The sequence below is a fragment of the Lontra canadensis genome, unplaced genomic scaffold (genome assembly GCF_010015895.1).
Source record: "Lontra canadensis isolate GAN:19392208 unplaced genomic scaffold, GSC_riverotter_1.0 scaffold1, whole genome shotgun sequence".
Taxonomy (NCBI): domain Eukaryota; kingdom Metazoa; phylum Chordata; class Mammalia; order Carnivora; family Mustelidae; genus Lontra; species Lontra canadensis.
The window spans coordinates 94,499,319-94,519,565 of record NW_022630995.1 but is presented as its reverse complement, the minus strand read 5'-3'; the positions used below and the strand labels follow the sequence as shown (position 1 = coordinate 94,519,565).

The 20,247-nt window shown below is 37.8% G+C and overlaps 1 protein-coding gene across 50 annotated transcripts in view; it reads left to right on the top strand.

Moving 5' to 3' along the window:
• The window catches only part of ANK2 (ankyrin 2), a 662,258-nt gene that overhangs the window by 456,704 nt on the left and 185,307 nt on the right, over positions 1 to 20,247 (top strand). For all 50 annotated transcript variants that reach the window (XM_032859277.1, XM_032859322.1, XM_032859271.1 and 47 more), the window contains one exon: positions 10,961 to 11,062. In XM_032859277.1, the coding sequence (XP_032715168.1) occupies positions 10,961 to 11,062 (102 nt within the window). The remainder of the gene's footprint in view (positions 1 to 10,960; positions 11,063 to 20,247) is intronic.

Genomic DNA, 20,247 nt, shown 5'->3' with positions numbered 1-20,247 from the left:
GTTGTCACAGTGTGGGGTTGTTAAACTGTAATTAAGTGATCTCCCTAGAAAAAAATCAATCTGACCAACACTTACAGATGTACTGTAGGCTGCTATAAACACAAAGCCCTTCTATGTTTCCATGTACTACTTAATGGGGCTACACGAAAATCAACTGTGTTAAGGATATATACCATGACAAGGAAAAAATGCAATTAAGATAGTGGTTATATTATAAAATAAGCCACTCTGAAGTTTTCATTGTAAGAATGTACCTTTTTTTTTTTTTCAGTCCTGAATAATTCAATGCTAAAAAAGCAGTCTAGTTTTTAGTATGTGCCATCCGTGGGGGTGCGGTCTGCACCTCATCTGTGTCGTGTCACGAGGCTGTTTCTGTTTGAGTGGTATCTGCTTCAAAGCAGATGGTCTGAAGAATTATCAGACAAATGGGGATACAAATGCGGTGCCTACCTCAAAAGGGCAATAGTAAATTAACGCTGTAGGATGCCTGGATGATAAAAAATTGATGAAAGGTATTTTCACTTGGTTGGGTTTGTTTTTTCATATTCTGACAGTTCTAAGAGGCTTCAGGGGAGACTAAAACCTAATTCAGGTCCATTTATCCTGATCTGTAAGTACAGCAGTGGGATGAACTCTAACATATCTTTCCCCCCAAAGGTCCTGTAAAATTTGAACATGCTGATTAGTCAGGGAATGAAAAGAGTTTTGTGTGGAGAAGATTCCTTAAAGAGTTTAATATTGTTACCCAGTCATATCAAAAGCTTTCTTTTTTTTCTCCTGATCTAAATGTTATTACAGTTGGTTATTATTCATTTATAAATCCTACTCTTTTTTATAACCAGTGATGGTCCAAAAGGAAATTCCTTTGGAAATTTTGTGAACATTGCATAAAAGCTTGATAAGCTCTTCCATGTTTTGGCCCATATTCATTGGGGCATATTGAGTTTAATGTTGGCAGAACATTTTTACAGAGATGTCCAGCTAGTTGGAAATTAGAAAATAGATTTGGTCTGGGATACAAGTTTTTTAATTTTTTCATTACTTCACACACAATTAATACTAGCTGGAGATCCCTGAGCCATAACAGAGAACTGTTCAGGATTCAGTCATATGTGGATGTAGTATGTATTATTCAACTTCTATTGTGGATCTCTAAGTTTCCGTTATTTTTATTGTTGGTATGTTAAATGCAGATTTCCATGTTATTTTAGCTATTGAAAATATTAGGGAATACTATGGAGAACCTATAATATTTGGTATAGGATTCGTGGACTATGTTGCTTGCCTTTGCATCGTCAGCATCTTGAATGGAAAAAAGCAGGACTTTGCAAATATACCAGTTCAAAGAGTGGCATATTAACTTTCATTCAGTAGTTTATTAGCTAAAGCAATCATAAAGGTTCTTACCTGACAGAGGCAGTGATGTCTGAAATCTGTCTGTGTAATTGACACCTCCCAAAAAGTTACCTTACCCCTTGAAAAAATCCGCAGCATTCAATGGCACTGCTCTTCAAATTAAGTGTTTAAGATGAAAAAATCTCAAGTACTTAATCTGACATCTGAACTAAACCTACAGCAAACTGTTTTCCCTATTGTTCTGATCTTCTTAGTAGAGATTTGTAAATGCTGTGAATTCTACAAACTTACCATTCTTCCATTTAAACTCCAAAGAAATTGACATGTTGTATTTAGTGATGGAATGTCTGAGTAGGTGTTTAAGTCATGGGCAGACCATATGCTAGCATGCAAGAATTACCAAAGCCTGTGGATTTTCTGCCTTTTGAGAAGTTACTTTAATTCACTGTAAAGTTCAATGGAGGAAACGAGAATTACAGGCAGTTAAGAATGTTTGCACCTACCAGAGGTGCCAGGGTGGCTCAGTTGGCTAAGTGTCTGACTCTTGATTTCAGCTCAGGTCATGATTTTGGCATCCTGGAATTGAGATCCCGGTCTGGCTCCCAGCCCAGGGGGGAATCCATTCGTCTGCCTCACTCTCTGCTCACACCACTCCCCACCCACTTGTGCTCATGCTCTCTCTCTCTCTCAAAAATAAATAAATAACATTTTTAAAAGAATGTTTCTGCCTATATTTGTAAAAGTTCCCTTTTTAGTGAAAGTGTTGATGTGTCTCATTATAATAAACATCTTAATAATGAGCCTGTGTATAGAAATATTTTCTAATAAAAACAAAGTCATTTTTCCAAGTCAGATTTCTGTGTAACAAAATACTAACTGGGAAATTCATATTCCTCTGTTCAATAATTCTTTTTAAAAATAGACGTATATAAGAACTTTTGAAAAGTTCAAAATCATGTAGGGAATTTGAAGTATAAAATAGTTATCAGGTATACATCACAAATGTCTTTTCTGGTTTAGAATTATGGTTTCTACTAGCTTAAGATTTTTATGTTCCTGTGTAGTAATTCTAATTCATTGAGGAAGGACATCATATTATTAATATTTCACTTCAGTTTTCAGAAAAGTAATTGTCACAGAAAAGTGAGTGTACAGAAACTTTTTAAGGCATAAAATTATCTGTGGCAAGTTACTTCATTTATGTTTATTCTAGAAGATTTAAAAGCCAGATCTCAGAACCAGAGATCTCAGAACCAGATCTGGTCTTCTTCGATTTGTAGTAAGCATTTTGAAGACCAGAGGAGTACTGTTTGTATGATATGTACAAAGGATAAGAAAAATGGAATAACCACTACTGCTAAAGGAAGAATGTAGTCAATGTATGATCAAATCGTATGAAAAGGTTTTTATAGTTGCAAAGCTCAGTAGACATCATAACAACTAAAAAAAAATTCTCTAAAATTTGACTTAGGAAACATTTTCAGTTAAAGAACAAAATTGTGGATTTTTAGTAATCTGCACTGTTTTTTTTTTTTTTTAGACCAAGTAGTACCTTAAATATATTTTCATTAAAGCCTTGCATAATATGAACATTCTGCATTAGAAAAATTGTCTCCACGGTAACAAAAAGATACTGCTTTTGAATACTAATGTTTTCATCTATTTAGTCTTCAGTGATTTTGTTACCATTGTGTAAGTTGAAAACAACTTAGTTTTCAATGTCACCATCTTTTTAAAGTAAACATTTCATTTAATTATAATATACATTCAAAAATGCGTAAATTATAATGTTCATCTTGATATTTGTCATACCCATTTACAACACCCAGAACTAGAAAGTAGAACTAGAACATTATTAGCAACCAATGTGTTTTACTGCCTTCTTCCAGAATCTACTATTCTTTTTTTTTTTTTTTAAGATTTATTCATTTTTTTTAAAGAGAGAGAGAGAGAGTGACAGGTGGGAGGGCCAAGGGAAGAGGTAAAGAGAGTCCCAGGCAGACTCCACACAGAATGTGGAGAAACCAAAAATCAGCCAAGAATCACCCAAGCAAGAATCAGCTGCCCAGCCAACTTCACCACCCAGGCACCCCCAGATTCTACTATTCTGACTCCCAACAGTATAGATTAGTTTTGTCAATTTTTGAACTTTAATAAATGGAACCATATAAATATTCTTTTTTTAGATCTGACTTGTTTTGCTTGACATTGTTTTTATGAGAGCTGTTGAGGCTGTGTATAGATATGGTTTATATCCGTTCCTATTCCTATTGCTGCTTAATATCCCAGCTTTATTCTCTTTTAAAATTTAAGAGTTGTACAAGGGGTCTATGAATCTTTACATAGTGCTGTGAAATAGCCTTAATGTTTTGAAAGGGATGGAATTGGTATGCTGTATTTGGTTCTTATTTTTTACAAGTGATAATCTTAAGGAAAGCATTGATGAGTGAAATAATTTATCTAGTGTGCTAGTAAAAATCAATGTTAAGGGGTGACTGGGTGGCTCAGTCGTTTAAGTGTCTGCCTTTGGCTTGGGTCATGATCCTGGGATTCTGGGATGGAGCCCCGTCTCAGGCTCCCTGCTCAGTGGGGAGTCTGCTTCTTCTGCTCTCTCTGACACCACCCTGACCCCAGCTCCTATGAGGGCTCACTCTCATAAATAAATAAAATCTTTTAAAAAAATCAATGTCAAATGCAATACTAAAGGAAAAAAATACCTTGTCTTTATATAAAGATGTAATTTCAAACAATCTCCTGTACAAGAAGATATATGCTTAAAATATTCAGGTAGAATTTATCTGTTTCATTAAACTTAGTTATTGTTCTGGTCCCAAGTCTCAATTTTATGTGTCATAATTATTTTAAATAATATTTTAAAAGCAAAATGATATCTATATTCCAGTGAAAACACCTATATTTCAGCCCATTTTCTTAGCATATAGGTGGCTGGAATAAGAACATTCTGAGGAAGTTGCATTAACACTCTTTGAATATTAGATGACCTGTCAGTATTTGTACTTAGTAGCAATCTAAAGACATACTGAGGGGCACCTGGATTGCTCAGTGGGTTAAAGCCTCTGCCTTTGGCTCAGGTCATGATCCCAGAGTCCTGGGATTGAGCCCAGCATCAGGCTCTCTGCCCAGCAGGGAACCTGCTTCCTTTCCTCTCTCTCTGCCTGCCTCTCTGCCTACTTGTGATCTCTGTCTGTCAAATAAATAAATAAAATATTAAAAAAAAAAAGACATACTGAAATGACACTAAAAATGTAGGTTAATTTGCATGCTGGAGCTAGAGTGTACGAACTTCTGGTCTGTAGCAGATTTTGTTGTTAGTAGCAGCTGAATTGAAGTTATCAAGTGGAATTTTGTGGTGTCGTGTTTTACCTCTCCTATGTGTGTTCTAACTGCAGAAAGATGACTTGTGAAATCATTTCTAAAAAATTCTAGTACACTTGGTATGCAGTTCTCAGTTGCCCCCAATTTTGGTTTATAACAGGACAGTGATAATGATTTGACCTTCTAATAGACCTAAATTATTTATACAATCTAGCACTCCTACAGAATTATGGTTATTTAAGTAAGAGCATTGATCTATCACAAAGCGGGTGCCTTGTAAAATCTTTATTATTGGAAACAGACCACACCTCTCCCATTCTGGTTCCCTTTTTGTCCTTTTGTGCCTGCACACATCAAAGTATTTGCAAATACTTTGGTCTTCTGGCAACAGCCTTCATATTTAAAGAAGATCATGCGTATCCATCTATACTTAGATTTGCTGTTCTTATTTTCATTTATCATTTACAAGAAAAACCACGATTATAAAACAAGCACAGTGTGTCCTCTGTGCCTGTCATTGGGCTAAGCACTGTCAAATCATTTTCTTTAATTCTTCCAGCAACTCTATGAAGTACCCTTATTTTTTTAATAAGGAAACTGAGATACACAAAGACTTATCATACAACTTGTGATTTGGTGGACATGGAGTTAACTTCTCCAGCATTCCTAGGACAAGACCTAAGGAATTGTAGAACTGTCCTCTATTTCATGATATTCCTATTAAGATTTTTACCCCCAAGTGATTTTAATAAATTTTATTTATTTTGTATTACTCTAAAAATGTGAATCTCAGCTAGGCCGATAAACCATCCTGTTTTTATAAAGGAATAGCTGCATCCTAAGAAAATAAGCAAATTATTAAAATTCCACAGGGAACATGTGCTTTCCTTGAGGTTAATCAGCCAATATGTGTGGAGGGTCTACTGTAAGCCAGGCTAAAGGAAGTTCTCTGCTTTGCTGTCTTTGGGCCAGTAGAGGCTGCTGGCCGACTTATACTATTTGACTGGTGTTTCTCAAACTTTAATAATGTCGTCTACTCTTTCAAAGTATAAAAACAAGTTCATGACCTCTAGGGTTGTTATCTTACATAGTGTTAATTTAAATGTAAACGCAAAGGACACAAAACTCCTAGAAACCTTAAACCATTACTAAAAGGAAGGTTTTACAAATTAAGCATAAACAAAACCACAAAATGAGCATTCTTCAAATCCCTGACTCCAATTTAATAGAATGGGTAGAACTGACTAAAACTAAATAAGATATTGGGCTTAATAGTCCAGAGGTCTAACCTCAGATATCTATAATTTAATATGCTTCTGATGAAAATAACATAACGGGTATCTTTTCTGTATAGGTTGTACAAACTATTATTAATCCTGTAAGGTTTTGTTTTTCACTTCAGAGTAATAAAACTTCAAGCTATCAGAGAAATTTACTAATGTAAGTTTCACTGGCATGCCATTTGATAAACATTTAAAACTCTATTTACTTGGAGATGAAATTAGTATTGCGGTGTAGGCTTGTACATCTGTAATCCAGGGAAAGTGAGAATTGGGAACTGAGAAATGTCTCACCATGGATGTTCTGTTACACTCGCTGCTAATGGTTGATGTGAGTTGAACCGTGCAAAGACAGCATCTGAGCCTTATGTTTATTTGCTACTTTAATGTGGCTGCTGACTGCTGTTCTTTTGTTTTATCATGTGTGCTGTCCTGCCGTGTGTAATGATCAGATTCTCTGATCATACTCTGCCCCACAGCAAACCGTTTTTGCATATCCTGCATCTATGTGTCATCTCTACTTCTCTTGTTATGCGCTGAATGATAAGCACAAAGGTTTATACCCAAATTACATGGTTGTATTCTTTAAAGGGTAACCGTCTAGATGACCTAGAACATGCTTATATTTATGTTAGGTTATTATTGAAATGTAAGCACAGAATTAAACAAACAAACAAACAAACAAAACCTTGTGGCAAACTCGTGGAAACCTGTGAGTATGCCTCTGGACTTTGGGGAAGTACTTCTTTAAGATACAATGTGTCTCTGTGAAGGCACATTCCTCTTGCCTCTCATGTCCACCCTGCTGGGTGCTAAGAAAGTATTCTGTTTTTCTAACATTCTGATACAAAAAATGTACAGAACTGTGTCAAGAGGAATTTTAAAGGAAATTTTTCTTTCTTGGCTTGAGATGCCACACCAGGGTAGTAAAAAGGGCAAGTTTTAATGACATCCATCTGTTGCAGATTAAAATAGTGGGGCTCAGCACTTGAATTCTTTGTCCAGAATCAGACTTTATAAGCATAATTAAAATTGGTTTTAGGATTTGGGAGTCCTAGGGACATAAAGCAGCAGAGCCGAAAGAGGTTAGTTTTACATTTGTTGGAGACTTTCCCCCAAGGAGCTGCTATTGCCTCATTTTCTCTTTATTGAGCTGTTATGTGTGAAATCTCCTGGTTGATCCAAGAGACAACAATCTATTTTGAAAGCATACTTCCCCCTACTTACGCTTAATTTGGAAATAATTCCTTTTCCTGTACTCAGAGGGAAACATGGTATAGTAAAAGTTGCTGTATCTTTCACCGGGAGTCCCTGAATCCTCTTTCATCGTACCAGACTGACTACTGTTTATCTTAAGCTCTTGTGTCAAGTGCTTTAATCACAGATTGACCTAATTGTAAGGGATGGTATGCTTGTGTCTATGTGGAAGTGGGAAAAGAATATATATTCTTTATATATATATAATATATATATAACATATATAATATATATAATATATATAATATATATTTTTTCATGCAGGTCTATACTTTTCATCTAAAATGATGTCAATATCCATATATAAAATTTGTAATCTCCTTTTAATTTTGTTCTTGAAACCCATGTTCTGGAACTGTTTTCTAATAACACTTTCATTTATTTGCATTTGCAAAACGCATTTATAATGCATTTTCTCACTTCCAGAAAACCAAATTTTTTAACTGGTTCTGAAAGAATCCAACTCATAGCAAAGGCCACAATGACTCACTGTTGAAGACATCCCTGGCCGGATGGCTCAGATGTCACATTTCCATTGGGTCTAGACCCTCCAGAACACTGGGAATTTATTTTGCTAAAATTCCAGGGATTGGATGCAAGTCTTTGACTTGCACCTACATTTGAGAAGTTTGCTTCAGAAAAGTGAAAAGCAGTTATGAAAACCAGTTATGTAACAGCAAAAGCAATCTTCCATGTCATGCCCATTCTCTAAGGAAGGTTCTAGGAGGGTCTATTGGGCACTGCCCACTGCTCCAGCTCCCTTCAGACCAACACCTTCCTTTAAGTGTCCACAGTCATGTCTGTTGTGGTTTCTTCAACGCTTCGGGATCAAGTGCTCCCTCTTAGCTCTACTTATGCATGATATTCTTTTTTTCAAAGGAATGATAGGGACACCCTGATCTGAGTTCCTGAGTTTAATCATATTAGGCATGTAGATAGAGATAGTCAGCTTTTTTTTTTTTTTTTAAGATTTTATTTATTCATTTGACAGACGGAGATCACAAGCAGGCAGAGAAGCAGGTGGAGAGAGAGGAGGAAACAGGCTCCCGGCTGAGCAGAGAGCCCGAAGCGGGGCTCCATCCCAGGACTCTGGGATCATGACCTGAGCCGAAGGCAGTCTTTAACCCACTGAGCTACTCAGGCACCCCCTGGCTTTTTTGATGCAATGTGTGCTTTACCACCTCTTTCCTCATTCCCAAATGCTTATGGTTTTAAGTAGTTTTCCTCAAGCCAGTTCTTACTTTTTTTTTTTTTTTTAAAGATTGTATTTATTTATTTGACAGAGAGAGAGAAATCACAAGTAGGCAGAGAGGCAGGCGGTGGGGGGAGGTGGGGGGAGTATGCTCCACTGCTGAGCAGAGAGCCTAATGCGGTGCTCAATCCCAGGACCCTGAGATTATGACCTGACCCAAAGGCAGAGGCTTAACCCACTGAGCCACCCAGGCGCTCCTAACTCTTACTTTTCCTAGGTGTATAGATGGCTGAGAGATGTGGGGACAGGGATGTCAGCCAGGAATTCTCTCTCCAGCTGGGGAACTCTTTTTAGCAAGTGCCATGATTTACAGAGCAGATATGTAGACCAAGAGCATAACAGTGGTTCTCACAACTGAAACAAACATGTAGCTCCTAGGTTAGGTATCTGTAGTAACTTCTGCCTTGATGCTTTGGAGGGGTGAGATAGAGTAGCTGTTAAGACTAGCTCTAGGCTGATAAACATAAGTTAAATCTTGGCTCTTCCACTGAATAATTGGGTGACCTTGGAAACCTTCTAAACCTTTCCCTCACTTATTAAATGAGCATAATAATAGGTTCTCTCTCATAATATTATCATGAATATTAAGGATATACTACATTTCGCTGACTCCCTTAGCTCTGTGCCTGACCCCCAGTGAATGATAAATGTCAACTATAATTATTAAGCCCCATGTACAACATGGCAGTAGTTTCTAGGCATAATTTTTTAATATTATATATAACATATAGTACATAGATCTATTTTTTAAAACTATATATGGCAAATAATGTCATACTTTCTATGCCCAAATATTATTTAATTTTAGTTGTTTTACAGTAAATGATGTTTCCTGTGAGATATTGACAGAACGTAAGGCCTAGCATTATCTTTCCCTTGTAAGTGCTGTGGCAAGAAACCTGAGGTAGAAAATCTCCCTGGAGTTTAGAATTTGCCACAAACCACAAAATAATTTCCTAGAGCAGGCATTTTAAAATGAGTCACAACTCAGTCACTTCAGCATTGCAGATATACTTAGGGCACCCTGCCATGGGCAGAGCTCTCGGGAGGGACAAAGAGTGAGGCATGGCGGCCTTGTAGGGAGGGAAGAACGGTCAGACAGCAGCCAGACCATGATCCACTTCTGAAACATCAGAGCATGAATTCCAGAAGTATAGATTTCAGTCATACCTTCCACTCTTCATACATTATCTGTCTGATTTGTAAATACATGTCATTATGGTATTTGGGTTAAATGTGAGGTAATTTGGTCCTACCACTTTCCATCTTCCCATGTGTAAATCATTTTAACAATATGCAAATAATTCCCAATTTGAGACTCCCAGAGAAAATACTTCCATTTCTATCTCTGTACATCATCACCAGTCATAATGAATAGGTCTGAAAGAGTGTGCCAGGAGCCCCTGCCAAACACATTCTTCGAGGGAGAGAGGCAGGGGAGCCTACCGGGAGAGTGCGGGATTATGAGCTGTCACAACTGTGTCTCACGTCCTAGTAGGTCAGTGACATCCCTTTTCATGTTACCACATCTTCTTTAGTCAGATACCATACCACCGGAAGAGTTATAAAGTTACACCAGTGTTTTAGACCCTAACAAAGTTTATCAAAGTTATTGGGTTAAGATTCGAAAGTCAGGCTCTGCAAGCGAGCGAGAGCAGCTGGGTGACTGTAGCTTCATGTCTGGAGCAACTCTCCTCTGGACATTCTGTGGCGAAAATTCAGCTGTTTCTTCCAGGATCAGATTTTGAGAGGCCCTGGGGGAAGAAGAGGAGTTAAAAAGCAGACTCCCATTATGAGTGCTTATCTTTACCAAGGGATTTTCGTCTGGTATTATGTCAGCTGGGTTAAATTTAATCTTGTTTTTCCAAAATCACTGGGATCACAAAATTTGCATTGGCCTAGTCCACACCTGCCAACTAGTGCTATCCTCTTTCCTCAAAGCATCCTTGGAGCTTTCTGTTTTTCCCTTGTAATGAGGACAGATGACTGCCAAATGACCCATACTCAGCATTCTCCCTCAGACTCATCTGAGAAACCAAAACGGTAAAGGAAAAAGAAAAAAAAAGAAGGCCAGTCCCTTTAATTTCTTTTACTTTTCCAACTCCTTTTTAGCTTGACATTAGGCTCACTATAGGTCACAAGCATCCTGAAGCTAAAATGAATGGTTAGCTTTGGGTTTGGGAGTCGTGTAAATTCATCTTCAAATGTGGCTGAAGATTTAAAATAAAGCAGTAATGATTTTTATTTCAAGAGTTCTTTTACGTATTTCCCGTTGACTTTAAACAACTCTTTAGAAATACTACAAAGTTGCCACCCTATCCTGGGAACTATTATTCAGTGTTTTAAACTCAAGATTGGAGTGTTTGCAACCAAAGCTTTCCTTACTTGCATTGTAAACATTTTTGACTTTCTGTCTTTTGTATGTCCTTATTTAACAATAATTCACTGGAGGTCTTTTTTTTTTTTTTCTTTCTCATAGTCTGACAGCAATGCGAGCTTCCTCCGTGCTGCCAGAGCAGGCAACCTGGACAAAGTAGTGGAATATCTCAAGGGGGGCATAGACATCAATACCTGCAATCAGGTAAGGACATGGCTCTGTGCACAATGAAGAAACACTCATGGTCTATAGATGTATGCCAGGAGCCCCAGGTTTGTTTTTTTTTTTCTATTGCATTTACTAAAATATCAGTGATTCAGACTTACAAAAGTCCATTTTCATCCCCTCACCAACTTCTGAAGCCTCAGACGGCTGTATCTAGATCTACGACTACAGCAAAGGAGATAGATCAAAAATAACAACCGAATGTCAGTTTTGTCTGTGAAATGATCTGGGCTGCTCTCAGCTGGAATATTGACCGAGACTAATGTTTTATTTCTCATTTATCATCAACTGGTAATCCAGACTCTGGTTTCTTTTCTTCTCTGCCATATGTGTTTTACTCATGGACAACTGAGTGTTAAAATGTGGGATAAAGAAATAAGAGAAAAAGGGCGCTTGGGTGGCTCTGTCGGTTAAGCATCTGACTTGATTTCAGCTCAGGGCATGATCTCTGGGGTTGTGAGATAGAGCCCCACATCAGTCTCCACCCCCAGCATGGAGGCTGCTTAAGATCCTCTCCCTCTCCCTTTGCCCCTCCCCACCCTCACATGCACATGCTCTCTCTCTCTCAAAAAAAAAAGAGATGACAGAATAAAATAAAAATTATTTCCCCCCTTTCTCTCTAATTAGTTTTAAAATATGGATTAGAATGAGAAGAGTTTGAAACTGTTAGCCTAAATGAAGTGTTTGGATTATTCATTTATCGTATTCATTCAATAAGGACTCTAGATAATAGTATACATTTTGAATATTATTTGGTTCCATGGATGTTGAGTTTTTTGTGCTATTTTTGACGAAGATTTTTATGCCATGAATAAAGTGTCTAGTAGCCTTCAGTGTTCACTACAGTGTGCTAAATGTTGGGGTGTGTGTGTGTGTGTATGTTTGACAGAGCTGACTGAGAAGTGAATAGTACTGGCTGATTTAAAGCTAACAGAAAGTAAATGATACTCAGTTTTTATCTGCTTCATCGACCAACCTAACTTCTTGAGCTACCTCAACAAGTTTTTAATGCCTAACATATTTTTCTTATAGTGGCCAATTCTCCAATAACATGTTGCTATAAAAGGGAAGAACATTTATTTTTGTAAAAAGGTAACACAGCATCATGAAACCACACAAAACTGAGAGCCCAGTGACTGAAATTTAAATTCCATTTCCACTTTTATCAGGTCATTTCAATTCAGAAATGAACACTTTTTTAATCTCTAAAACAAGATAATAACACACTTACTCTTCTATCACTGGGTTGCAAGGTAAATTAAATTGTGAAATTATGGAAAGAAATTTTTAAGGTGTACATTTACTAATTATAATTACTATATAGAATTCACCAAGAATCAGAAAAATTAAAATTGAACTCCATACAGCATATGAGATCAAGTCTCCTCAATTATCTGAATTTGCTAGGTATGAAGTAAGTCTTGTTGTCTGATGTTGGTCTTTATTATTATTCAAGAATGTAGAGTAAATAGAGATTAGAGAAATAAAGTGACTAATGTTAACTAGACACTGTGTATCAGGCTTTCTGCTGGAGGTTTTACATGTGATGCTTCATCAACAGCAGAGACAAATGTTATGAAGTAGGCATTTGCTGAAATTTACAAATGCAGAAACAGAACCCACAAGTGGTTAAGTGATGTTCCCAGGGTCATGCAGATATGTCTGTCTCTCATGTGCTAGTGTTTTCCACAGCAAGACATGATCCTGAGATAGTGGGATCCTCCTTCAGAGTGTATAGTGTAGTTTCATTTATCTTGAAGCTCAGATCTTTTTTTAATCTACCTTTGTTAATGTAAAAAGAACTTGATTCATCCTTAACTTAACATAATAGTTAAAATAATTTTAGTTTTTATTTATTTATTTATTTAAAAGATTTTATTTATTTATTTGAGAGAGAGAGAGAGAGGTCACAAGTAGGCAGAGAGGTGGAAGCAGGCTCCCCACTGAGCAGAGAGCCTGATGCGGGCCTCCATCCAGGACCCTGAGATCATGACCTGAGCCGAAGGCAGAGGTTTAACCCACTGAGCCACCCAGGCGCCCTAATTTTAGTTTTTATATATATTTTTTAGATAATAAGCACACTTTTTCAAAAGATTTTATTTATCTATTTGACAAGGAGAGAGATCACAAGCAGATAGAGAGGCAGGCAGAGACAGAGGGGGAGGCAGGCTCCCTGACGAGCAGAGAGCCCAATGCGGGGCTCGATCCCAGGACCCTGAGATCATGACCTGAGCCGAAGGCAGAGGCTTAACCCACTGAGCCACCCGGGCGCCCCTAGTTTTTATATTTTTGAAGATTTATTTATTAGAGAGAGAGAGACAGAGACGTAGAAAAAAAAAAAAAACAAATTGGAGGAGGGGCAGAGGGAAAGAATCCCTTAGGAGACTCCCTGTTGAGTGCAGAGCCTGATGGTGGGCTTGATCTCATGACCCATGAGATCATGACCTGAGCTGGAACCAAGAGCTGACCACCAAACAACTGAGCCACCCAAGCGCCCCATAGGTAAAAGAACTTTTAAGTCAAAGAGCACCACTACCAGGATTATGAGTAAAATGCAAATAAAATGTAGAAAATAATTTCTAAACAACTAGGAAGGCAAAAGAGACAATTCTTTAGCCAAAATACTGCTATGTTTAAATATGTAAAAGCTCAAAGCTAAAAGGACATATGAAAGAAGAGAAGAAAAAGTGTCCATTATTTTGCTAGTAAGTCTGGGTTTCTGGGGAGCATCATGGCATGTAACATAGAAACCAGGACTTTCTGTACCCTGCTGTATTTCTCAATGAAAGGCAATCTGGGCTGCACCGGCTTTCCAAAAATATCACATGTGTTGGCGTTCTGAGATTCCTTAAACTAAAATTTGGATGAAAAGTTTTCTTTATAAAATTTATCTCTTAACTACCGTGAGAATTTTGAAATTTAATCCAAAAATATGATTTGGCTTTTAATCATTTAAAGGATATGAGAAAAATTCTTAATTTTGGCACAGAGCAATTTTATAAAAAAAAAAAACAAAAAACCAAAACTTCAAGTCTTCATTTTTCTTTTCTAAGTACAGATCTCTTAACCTCTGTTTTCTTTAAACGATTAGACCAGTAGTTTATTTATTTTGGTATCTCTTGTACACTCAGAATAGTGAATAAATCTTAGCATTTGCTCCCTATCTGAAACTCATGTATATTTAATGCTTTTCTTATTTTAGTCCTTGTTCACAGTCTAATAATATTACAAACAAGGTTAACATGCAGACATTAAAAATAGACTCTATAATCATTTCATAAAAAATGTATACCCAGTTAAAAATCAATAAAATGCTTAGAAGATTCAAGTACTTTTCCCATGTATAACATTGATTGGTTTCACTGCAGTGACTTTAAAATAAAGTATATCACTTATCATTTATCCTAGATATGACACCAAAAGTTAACAGTTTCTTGGGTTTTTTTTTTAAAGAATTTATTTATTTATTTGACAGACAGAGATCACAAGCAGGCAGAGAGGCAGGCAGAGGGAGAGGAGGAAGCAGGCTCCCTGCCGAGCAGAGAGCCGGATGCGGGGCTTGATCCCAGGACCCTGACATCATGACCTGAGCCGAAGGCAGCGGCTTAACCTACTGAGCCACCCAGGCGCCCTGAAAGTTAACAGTTTTTCACGTGTCCTGATTTTTGGTCTTGACCCTTTACTACCGAAGTGTAAAGATCCAAAATTATCAGTTAGATCCTGTACTTCCTTTCTCAGAAACAGAAGGCAAGGTCAAACAAAGCACCATTTTCAAAATAATATTAATGTTCCAAAATACCAGGCCTTTACCAACAAGAAGATACACCCAACAGTGACTTTGTCATATGTTCACATAGTTATGACTCAGACCACAAAGCATTTTTGGAAATCACTTTAAGAATGTGGGTGCTGGAATCCTAATTCTCATTTTATCCACTTAACCAGCTATGTGACTCTGCGCATTTGTTTTTTCGGGACTCGGTTTTCTCGGTGTGAAGTCGGGATCATTAACAACACTGGAGTCATTGGATTGTTGTAATCATTAAATGAGATGTTTGCAAAATGCTTAGGAAAATATGCATTCAATAAATAGTGGCAGATGATAATCCTTATTATAATAGTATAATCTTTTTATATTGATTCTCCACCTAAGCTTCAGCAAAAGTGGTGCTGGTTCTCATAGGCAGAACAGATCATAAAAGGTATTCCCGTAGCTTGTGTCATCAAATAGGAAAGGTCACATTTAGTAGCAATTTGGTAACAGTTTCTTTTTATCTGGGTTAAATTAAATATTTTTTCTGGTACTAAAATCTTTTTTACCAATGCCATTTGGATCCATCCAGTCTGGACCTTCTTTAAAAAATACCAAAACCAATTATATTAGCCTGTGAGTTTATAAAGGCAACAAAGATGAATACTTGAGAATTGAACTCCTAGAATTAATGGACTATGGAATGAACTATATCTAGTTTCCTAACCAGTTAAAAGGGGGCACAGATATATCTGCAAATAATATTGTCACATATTTATCATTCGACCTCTCATCTAAAAGAAGCAAATGGTGGTGCATCTGTCTGGTTCTGGTTATACATGCCCTTTTGTTTTTGGATTCTGTATTATTCTCTAATTCTCTTTAGGGCATTAATACTGGTCCTTGCTCTATACCGAGTAATGCTGATTCAGACTAGATTTGAATAATGTCTGCCCAGTATTTTGAGCACTTAGAATTTTCAGGGTTTTGTTTTTTTTTTTAAGATTTTATGTATTTATTTTTGAGAGAGAGAGAGAGAGAGAGTGAGAGAGCAGGGTGTGAGGGGGAGCAGAGGGGGAGCAAACTCTGAGCTGAGCATGGAACCCAGTGTGGGGCCTAATCCCACAACCCTGAGGTCATAACCTGAGCCAAAACCAAGAGTCAGACACTCAACTGACTGAGCCAATCAAGCACCCCAGAATTTTCATTTCAGTGTTGATAGTTGTTCAATGCAAAGTAATTCCAGTAGAGACTTTTCATCAGCTACTTGTCCCTAACTCTAAAACATTTTGTCTCACAAATTTATGAAGAGGTTTGAAGTGCAACTCTTATTTCATTTAACAAATGCCGAGGGTAGCTTCATGCAAGGTATTTCTGTGACCGTCTTCTGAAGTACTGTCCTTCAGTGGTTTAGATGAAAAAAGAACAATTTATGGTCTGGAAATTCTGTTGAATGCTCTTTTCCTATGACTAAAAGACATAGACTTTTTAAAAAAAGATTTTATTCATTTATTTGACAGAGGGAGAGGGGGAAGCAGACTTCCCACTGAGTAGGGAGCCTGATGTGGGACACGATCTCAGGACCCTGGGATCATCACCTGAGCTGGGGCCAGGCACTTAAGTGACTGAACCACCCAGGTGCCCCAAAGACATAGATTTTAATACATAACTCCAGGAGCCCCTCCATTCTCCCTAATTCATCTCAGATATTATAATAACATTATAGTCACATTCTTTCTGCCAATCTGAATTAAGGCTCACGGTTTGTTCATCTATTTATTCAAACATGTAATGTGTGTTTACTGTGTGGCAGGCACTGTTCTAGGTGCAGTGAAAGCAGAGACAAAAACCTGCTCTTGTATAGCTTAGAATCTACAACATGAGAAGAGAGAGATAATCACCAAGCAAAAAAGTAAAATATGTGAGAAGAGAGACTGTAATAAAATGGCAGGGAAAGAATACAACAAGGGAAAAAGAGAGGGAGTGAAAGGGAAGCAGTGTGTCATTTTAGGTAGGATGGTCAAAAGAATACCTGAAGAATTTGACCAAGGAAGCCCTGCACTGTTGGGAGGGAATATATTTTAGAAGAAGCCTTGACCAGTGAGAAAACCCCAGGGAGGGAGCATGCCTGATGTGCTCTGGGTCCACCAAGAAGGGTGGGGTAGCCAGAGTAGTACGAGATCAGGGGAAGAGAAGTAGGTCAGGGAAAGCCATCGGTGGCACCAAGTCATCATCATATAAGACCTTGTAGGCTACTTTAAGAACTTTGGCTTTAATTCCAAGAGAGAAGAGAAGTGATTGGAGGGTTTTTAGCAGAGACGTGACTTAAGCTGACTTAGGTTTAAATAGTCACCCTCAGACTGAAAAGGAGAAAGGGCAGAGGAGGAAACACTTTGGTAATACTTGAGGTCAGAGATGAAATGTTCTAGACCCGGGCAACAGGCAGGAGAGATGGTAAGACCTGGTTGGGTTCTGGATATATTTTGAAGATAGAGCTGATGGATTTTTTGGGTGGATTTAATGTAGGATAAGCACAAAAGAGAGGAGTCAGGGATGAAGGTTGAGGTCACAAGGAGAATAATGAGGGTTGAAGATTCATTAACTGAGAGGAGAGAGATGGTAGGAAGCACTCATCAAGGAGAGTGGAGGAGAGAGTAAGGGCGGCAGAGCGTGACTGCCAGGCAGCACTGAGAACCTGCTCAGGGATGGGGACCAGCTCGCGTAGATGTGTGTTTTCCCGCAGCCATAGTCAGATGCGGACTCACAGGCAGTTATTTACAGAGCGTCACATATGACGAGGAATGTGGCTTAGCTAAGCATGTGGAGTCCAGATAGAGAAAGGCGAGTGAACTGAGGGTGCATGGAAGGGGACGAATAAAATGATTTTAAAGATTATTCATGGAATGTCGCTCCAGCGAGTGAGGACGGGCACACAAGATGTATCCGGTTTATAGTTGATAAATAAATGATAAATGAATGAATGGACCCAGACATTTGGCCAGTCACTTAAATTAATCTGAGTCTCAAATTATCCATTCTTGAAGTGAGAAATAATAATACCTATGGTATCAAATAACAGTTATCTTTGTTGCATGTCTATAATATGCTTATCACTGTACTGCACACCTTATAATCTATCTGTTCAACATACTTCTCTATCTCAGAAGGAGACTCCTGGGGGCTCACCTTATACGTGTGAAACCCATTGTGTTAGGTACACTCAGGAGACCAAAGTAGGGCTCTGTCGATTGCAGTTAGATGGAATTTAATTAAGTCGTATGGCCGTAACTGATGATTTCACTCAGACTAGAGTAGCCAGATGGACAGGTTTGGAGGAAGTTCTAATAAGTTTATTGCTTCCAACTTAATCAGAATTGTCATTATTTCTTTCAGAGAACTTGTAATTCTGTGTAATACTTAGGAAAGTTCTGGTCATGCCTCTTCAAACTTCTATTCTGCTTTCTAGATGGAAGGAAAGTTTTATCAGGTTATGTTTACAAACCATTTCTTAAGGCAATATTTCTTCTAAGTGGAGAGGAGCCTTTTTTTGGAACCTTGAGACTATATCCACATGCTTCGGTTTGAGAAATACTTCATTAAAATTTGGGTGTCCCTTCAGTAATCACTTGCCATCAATTGACACTCATAAACATGACCAAGAAATTACTAGATGATATTTAATTAAATGTCATTATCCAGATGATCCAGAATATACTTCTATTACGTTTTTTGATTGGCGCTAAAATGAAAATGTCAAATAAAACATTCTCAGAGAAGCCTGAGATCCTAGAGAACACATCAAGGGATTCCAGACTGAGAAAAGCCCCTTTAGATTAAGTGCTTCTCTCAGGATCTAATTTCCTCTTACGCATGTTCATGTTAACCAGCTTCAGCTTCAGAGAGTGAACTTTTCCTGGTTGTTTCCAGAGGCTAAGAGATAGATATATTTGTACCTGATCTGTGATGCACTGACTACATTTACTGACCAGAATAGAATAACTGGGTGAATGAAGCAGACTCCTACTTAACCTCCATAGGGTACATACTATCCATTAGCTCCCCCAGTGCACGAACACTGAAGTATCCTTTTTCTTGTGCTATGTGCCACGTTAAGTATAGAGGTTACAAAGATCAATAGGATTTGATTCTTGCCCATGATAAACCGTGCCGGGAAGATAAACAGAGAACACAAATGCAATAAATTGGAAAAAGAACCGAACTTTGAGAATGCTCAGAGGATAAACTAAGCCAGCTTGTGAGTCTTAGACAAACTGGAAATTGATATGAGATGCAATTTGTAGGAATCATTTTGTAATGATGGAAAGCAGCGTAATGCTGTGTTCCTTGGAAGATTCCTAAAGCCAACTTTATTGTTTGATGGCTCCTTCCTTACTCTCCCCGTGTTCTTTTAGGGTCCAGCACACCACATTTGCCTAGTTTTTAATTAAAATTGTAAAAAATGGGGAGAAAATTAGAAGTCATTGTAATTCTCTAATAATATGACTAGATTTTTATTTTATACGGGTACCTTGAAATGTAAATTTGGTTTCTAGCATAGTTCGGCATACCGTAAATGTTCAGTAAATGTTTTAATATGTGAATAATATTCAATGGTTATTTTGTTTTGAATTTAAGCATTCTCTAGTCTACATTAAATTTAAACTCTGTACCATGTTTTTATCTGAGTTTAATATTTTGTACAAATTTGTTTCTTCACTTGTGCCTCATTCGAAGTAGGAGGATGGGGAGGCACCTGGCTGACTCAGTCAGTAGAGCATACAAATCTTAATATCAGGGTTGTAAGCTCAAGCCCCATGTTGAGTGTAGAGATTACTTAAAATAAAATATCTAAAAAAAAAAAAAAAGAAGAAGTAGGAGGGTAGGGCACATACTGGAATTAGCTATGGAACTTTTTTTAGGTCCTGTTCCCCCTTCTTGCTTTCCTTCCCTCTGAGATTCTGCCACTCTTTCCCTCTCTTCAGTCTCATCTTTGCCCCCGTGGAGGCACATCCCCTCCAGGCTGCGGCACTAAGGAGTTCTTATATTTCATTTAAAAAAAAAAAAAAAAAGCTCCTAATTGGTTCTGATACATACTCCTTCTTGCTTACTGATTTTGATAAATTCTATGTTAGAGGGAGAAAATCCAGGTTTGGTTTTGTTTTTGTTTTAAGATTTTATTTATTTATTTGACAGAGAGAGAGTGAGAGCACAAGCCGGAAGACAAAGGGAGAGGGAGAAGCAGTCTCCCTGCTGAGCAGGGACCCTGATGCTGGGCTGGATCCCAAGACCCTGGGATAATGACCTGAGCCAGAGGCAGCCGATTAACAGACTGAGCCACTCAGGCACCCCAAAATCCAGGTTTTCAATGCCCTCTTTCAAGATGAGTTGATTGAAATATTAAATGAGTCAGTGA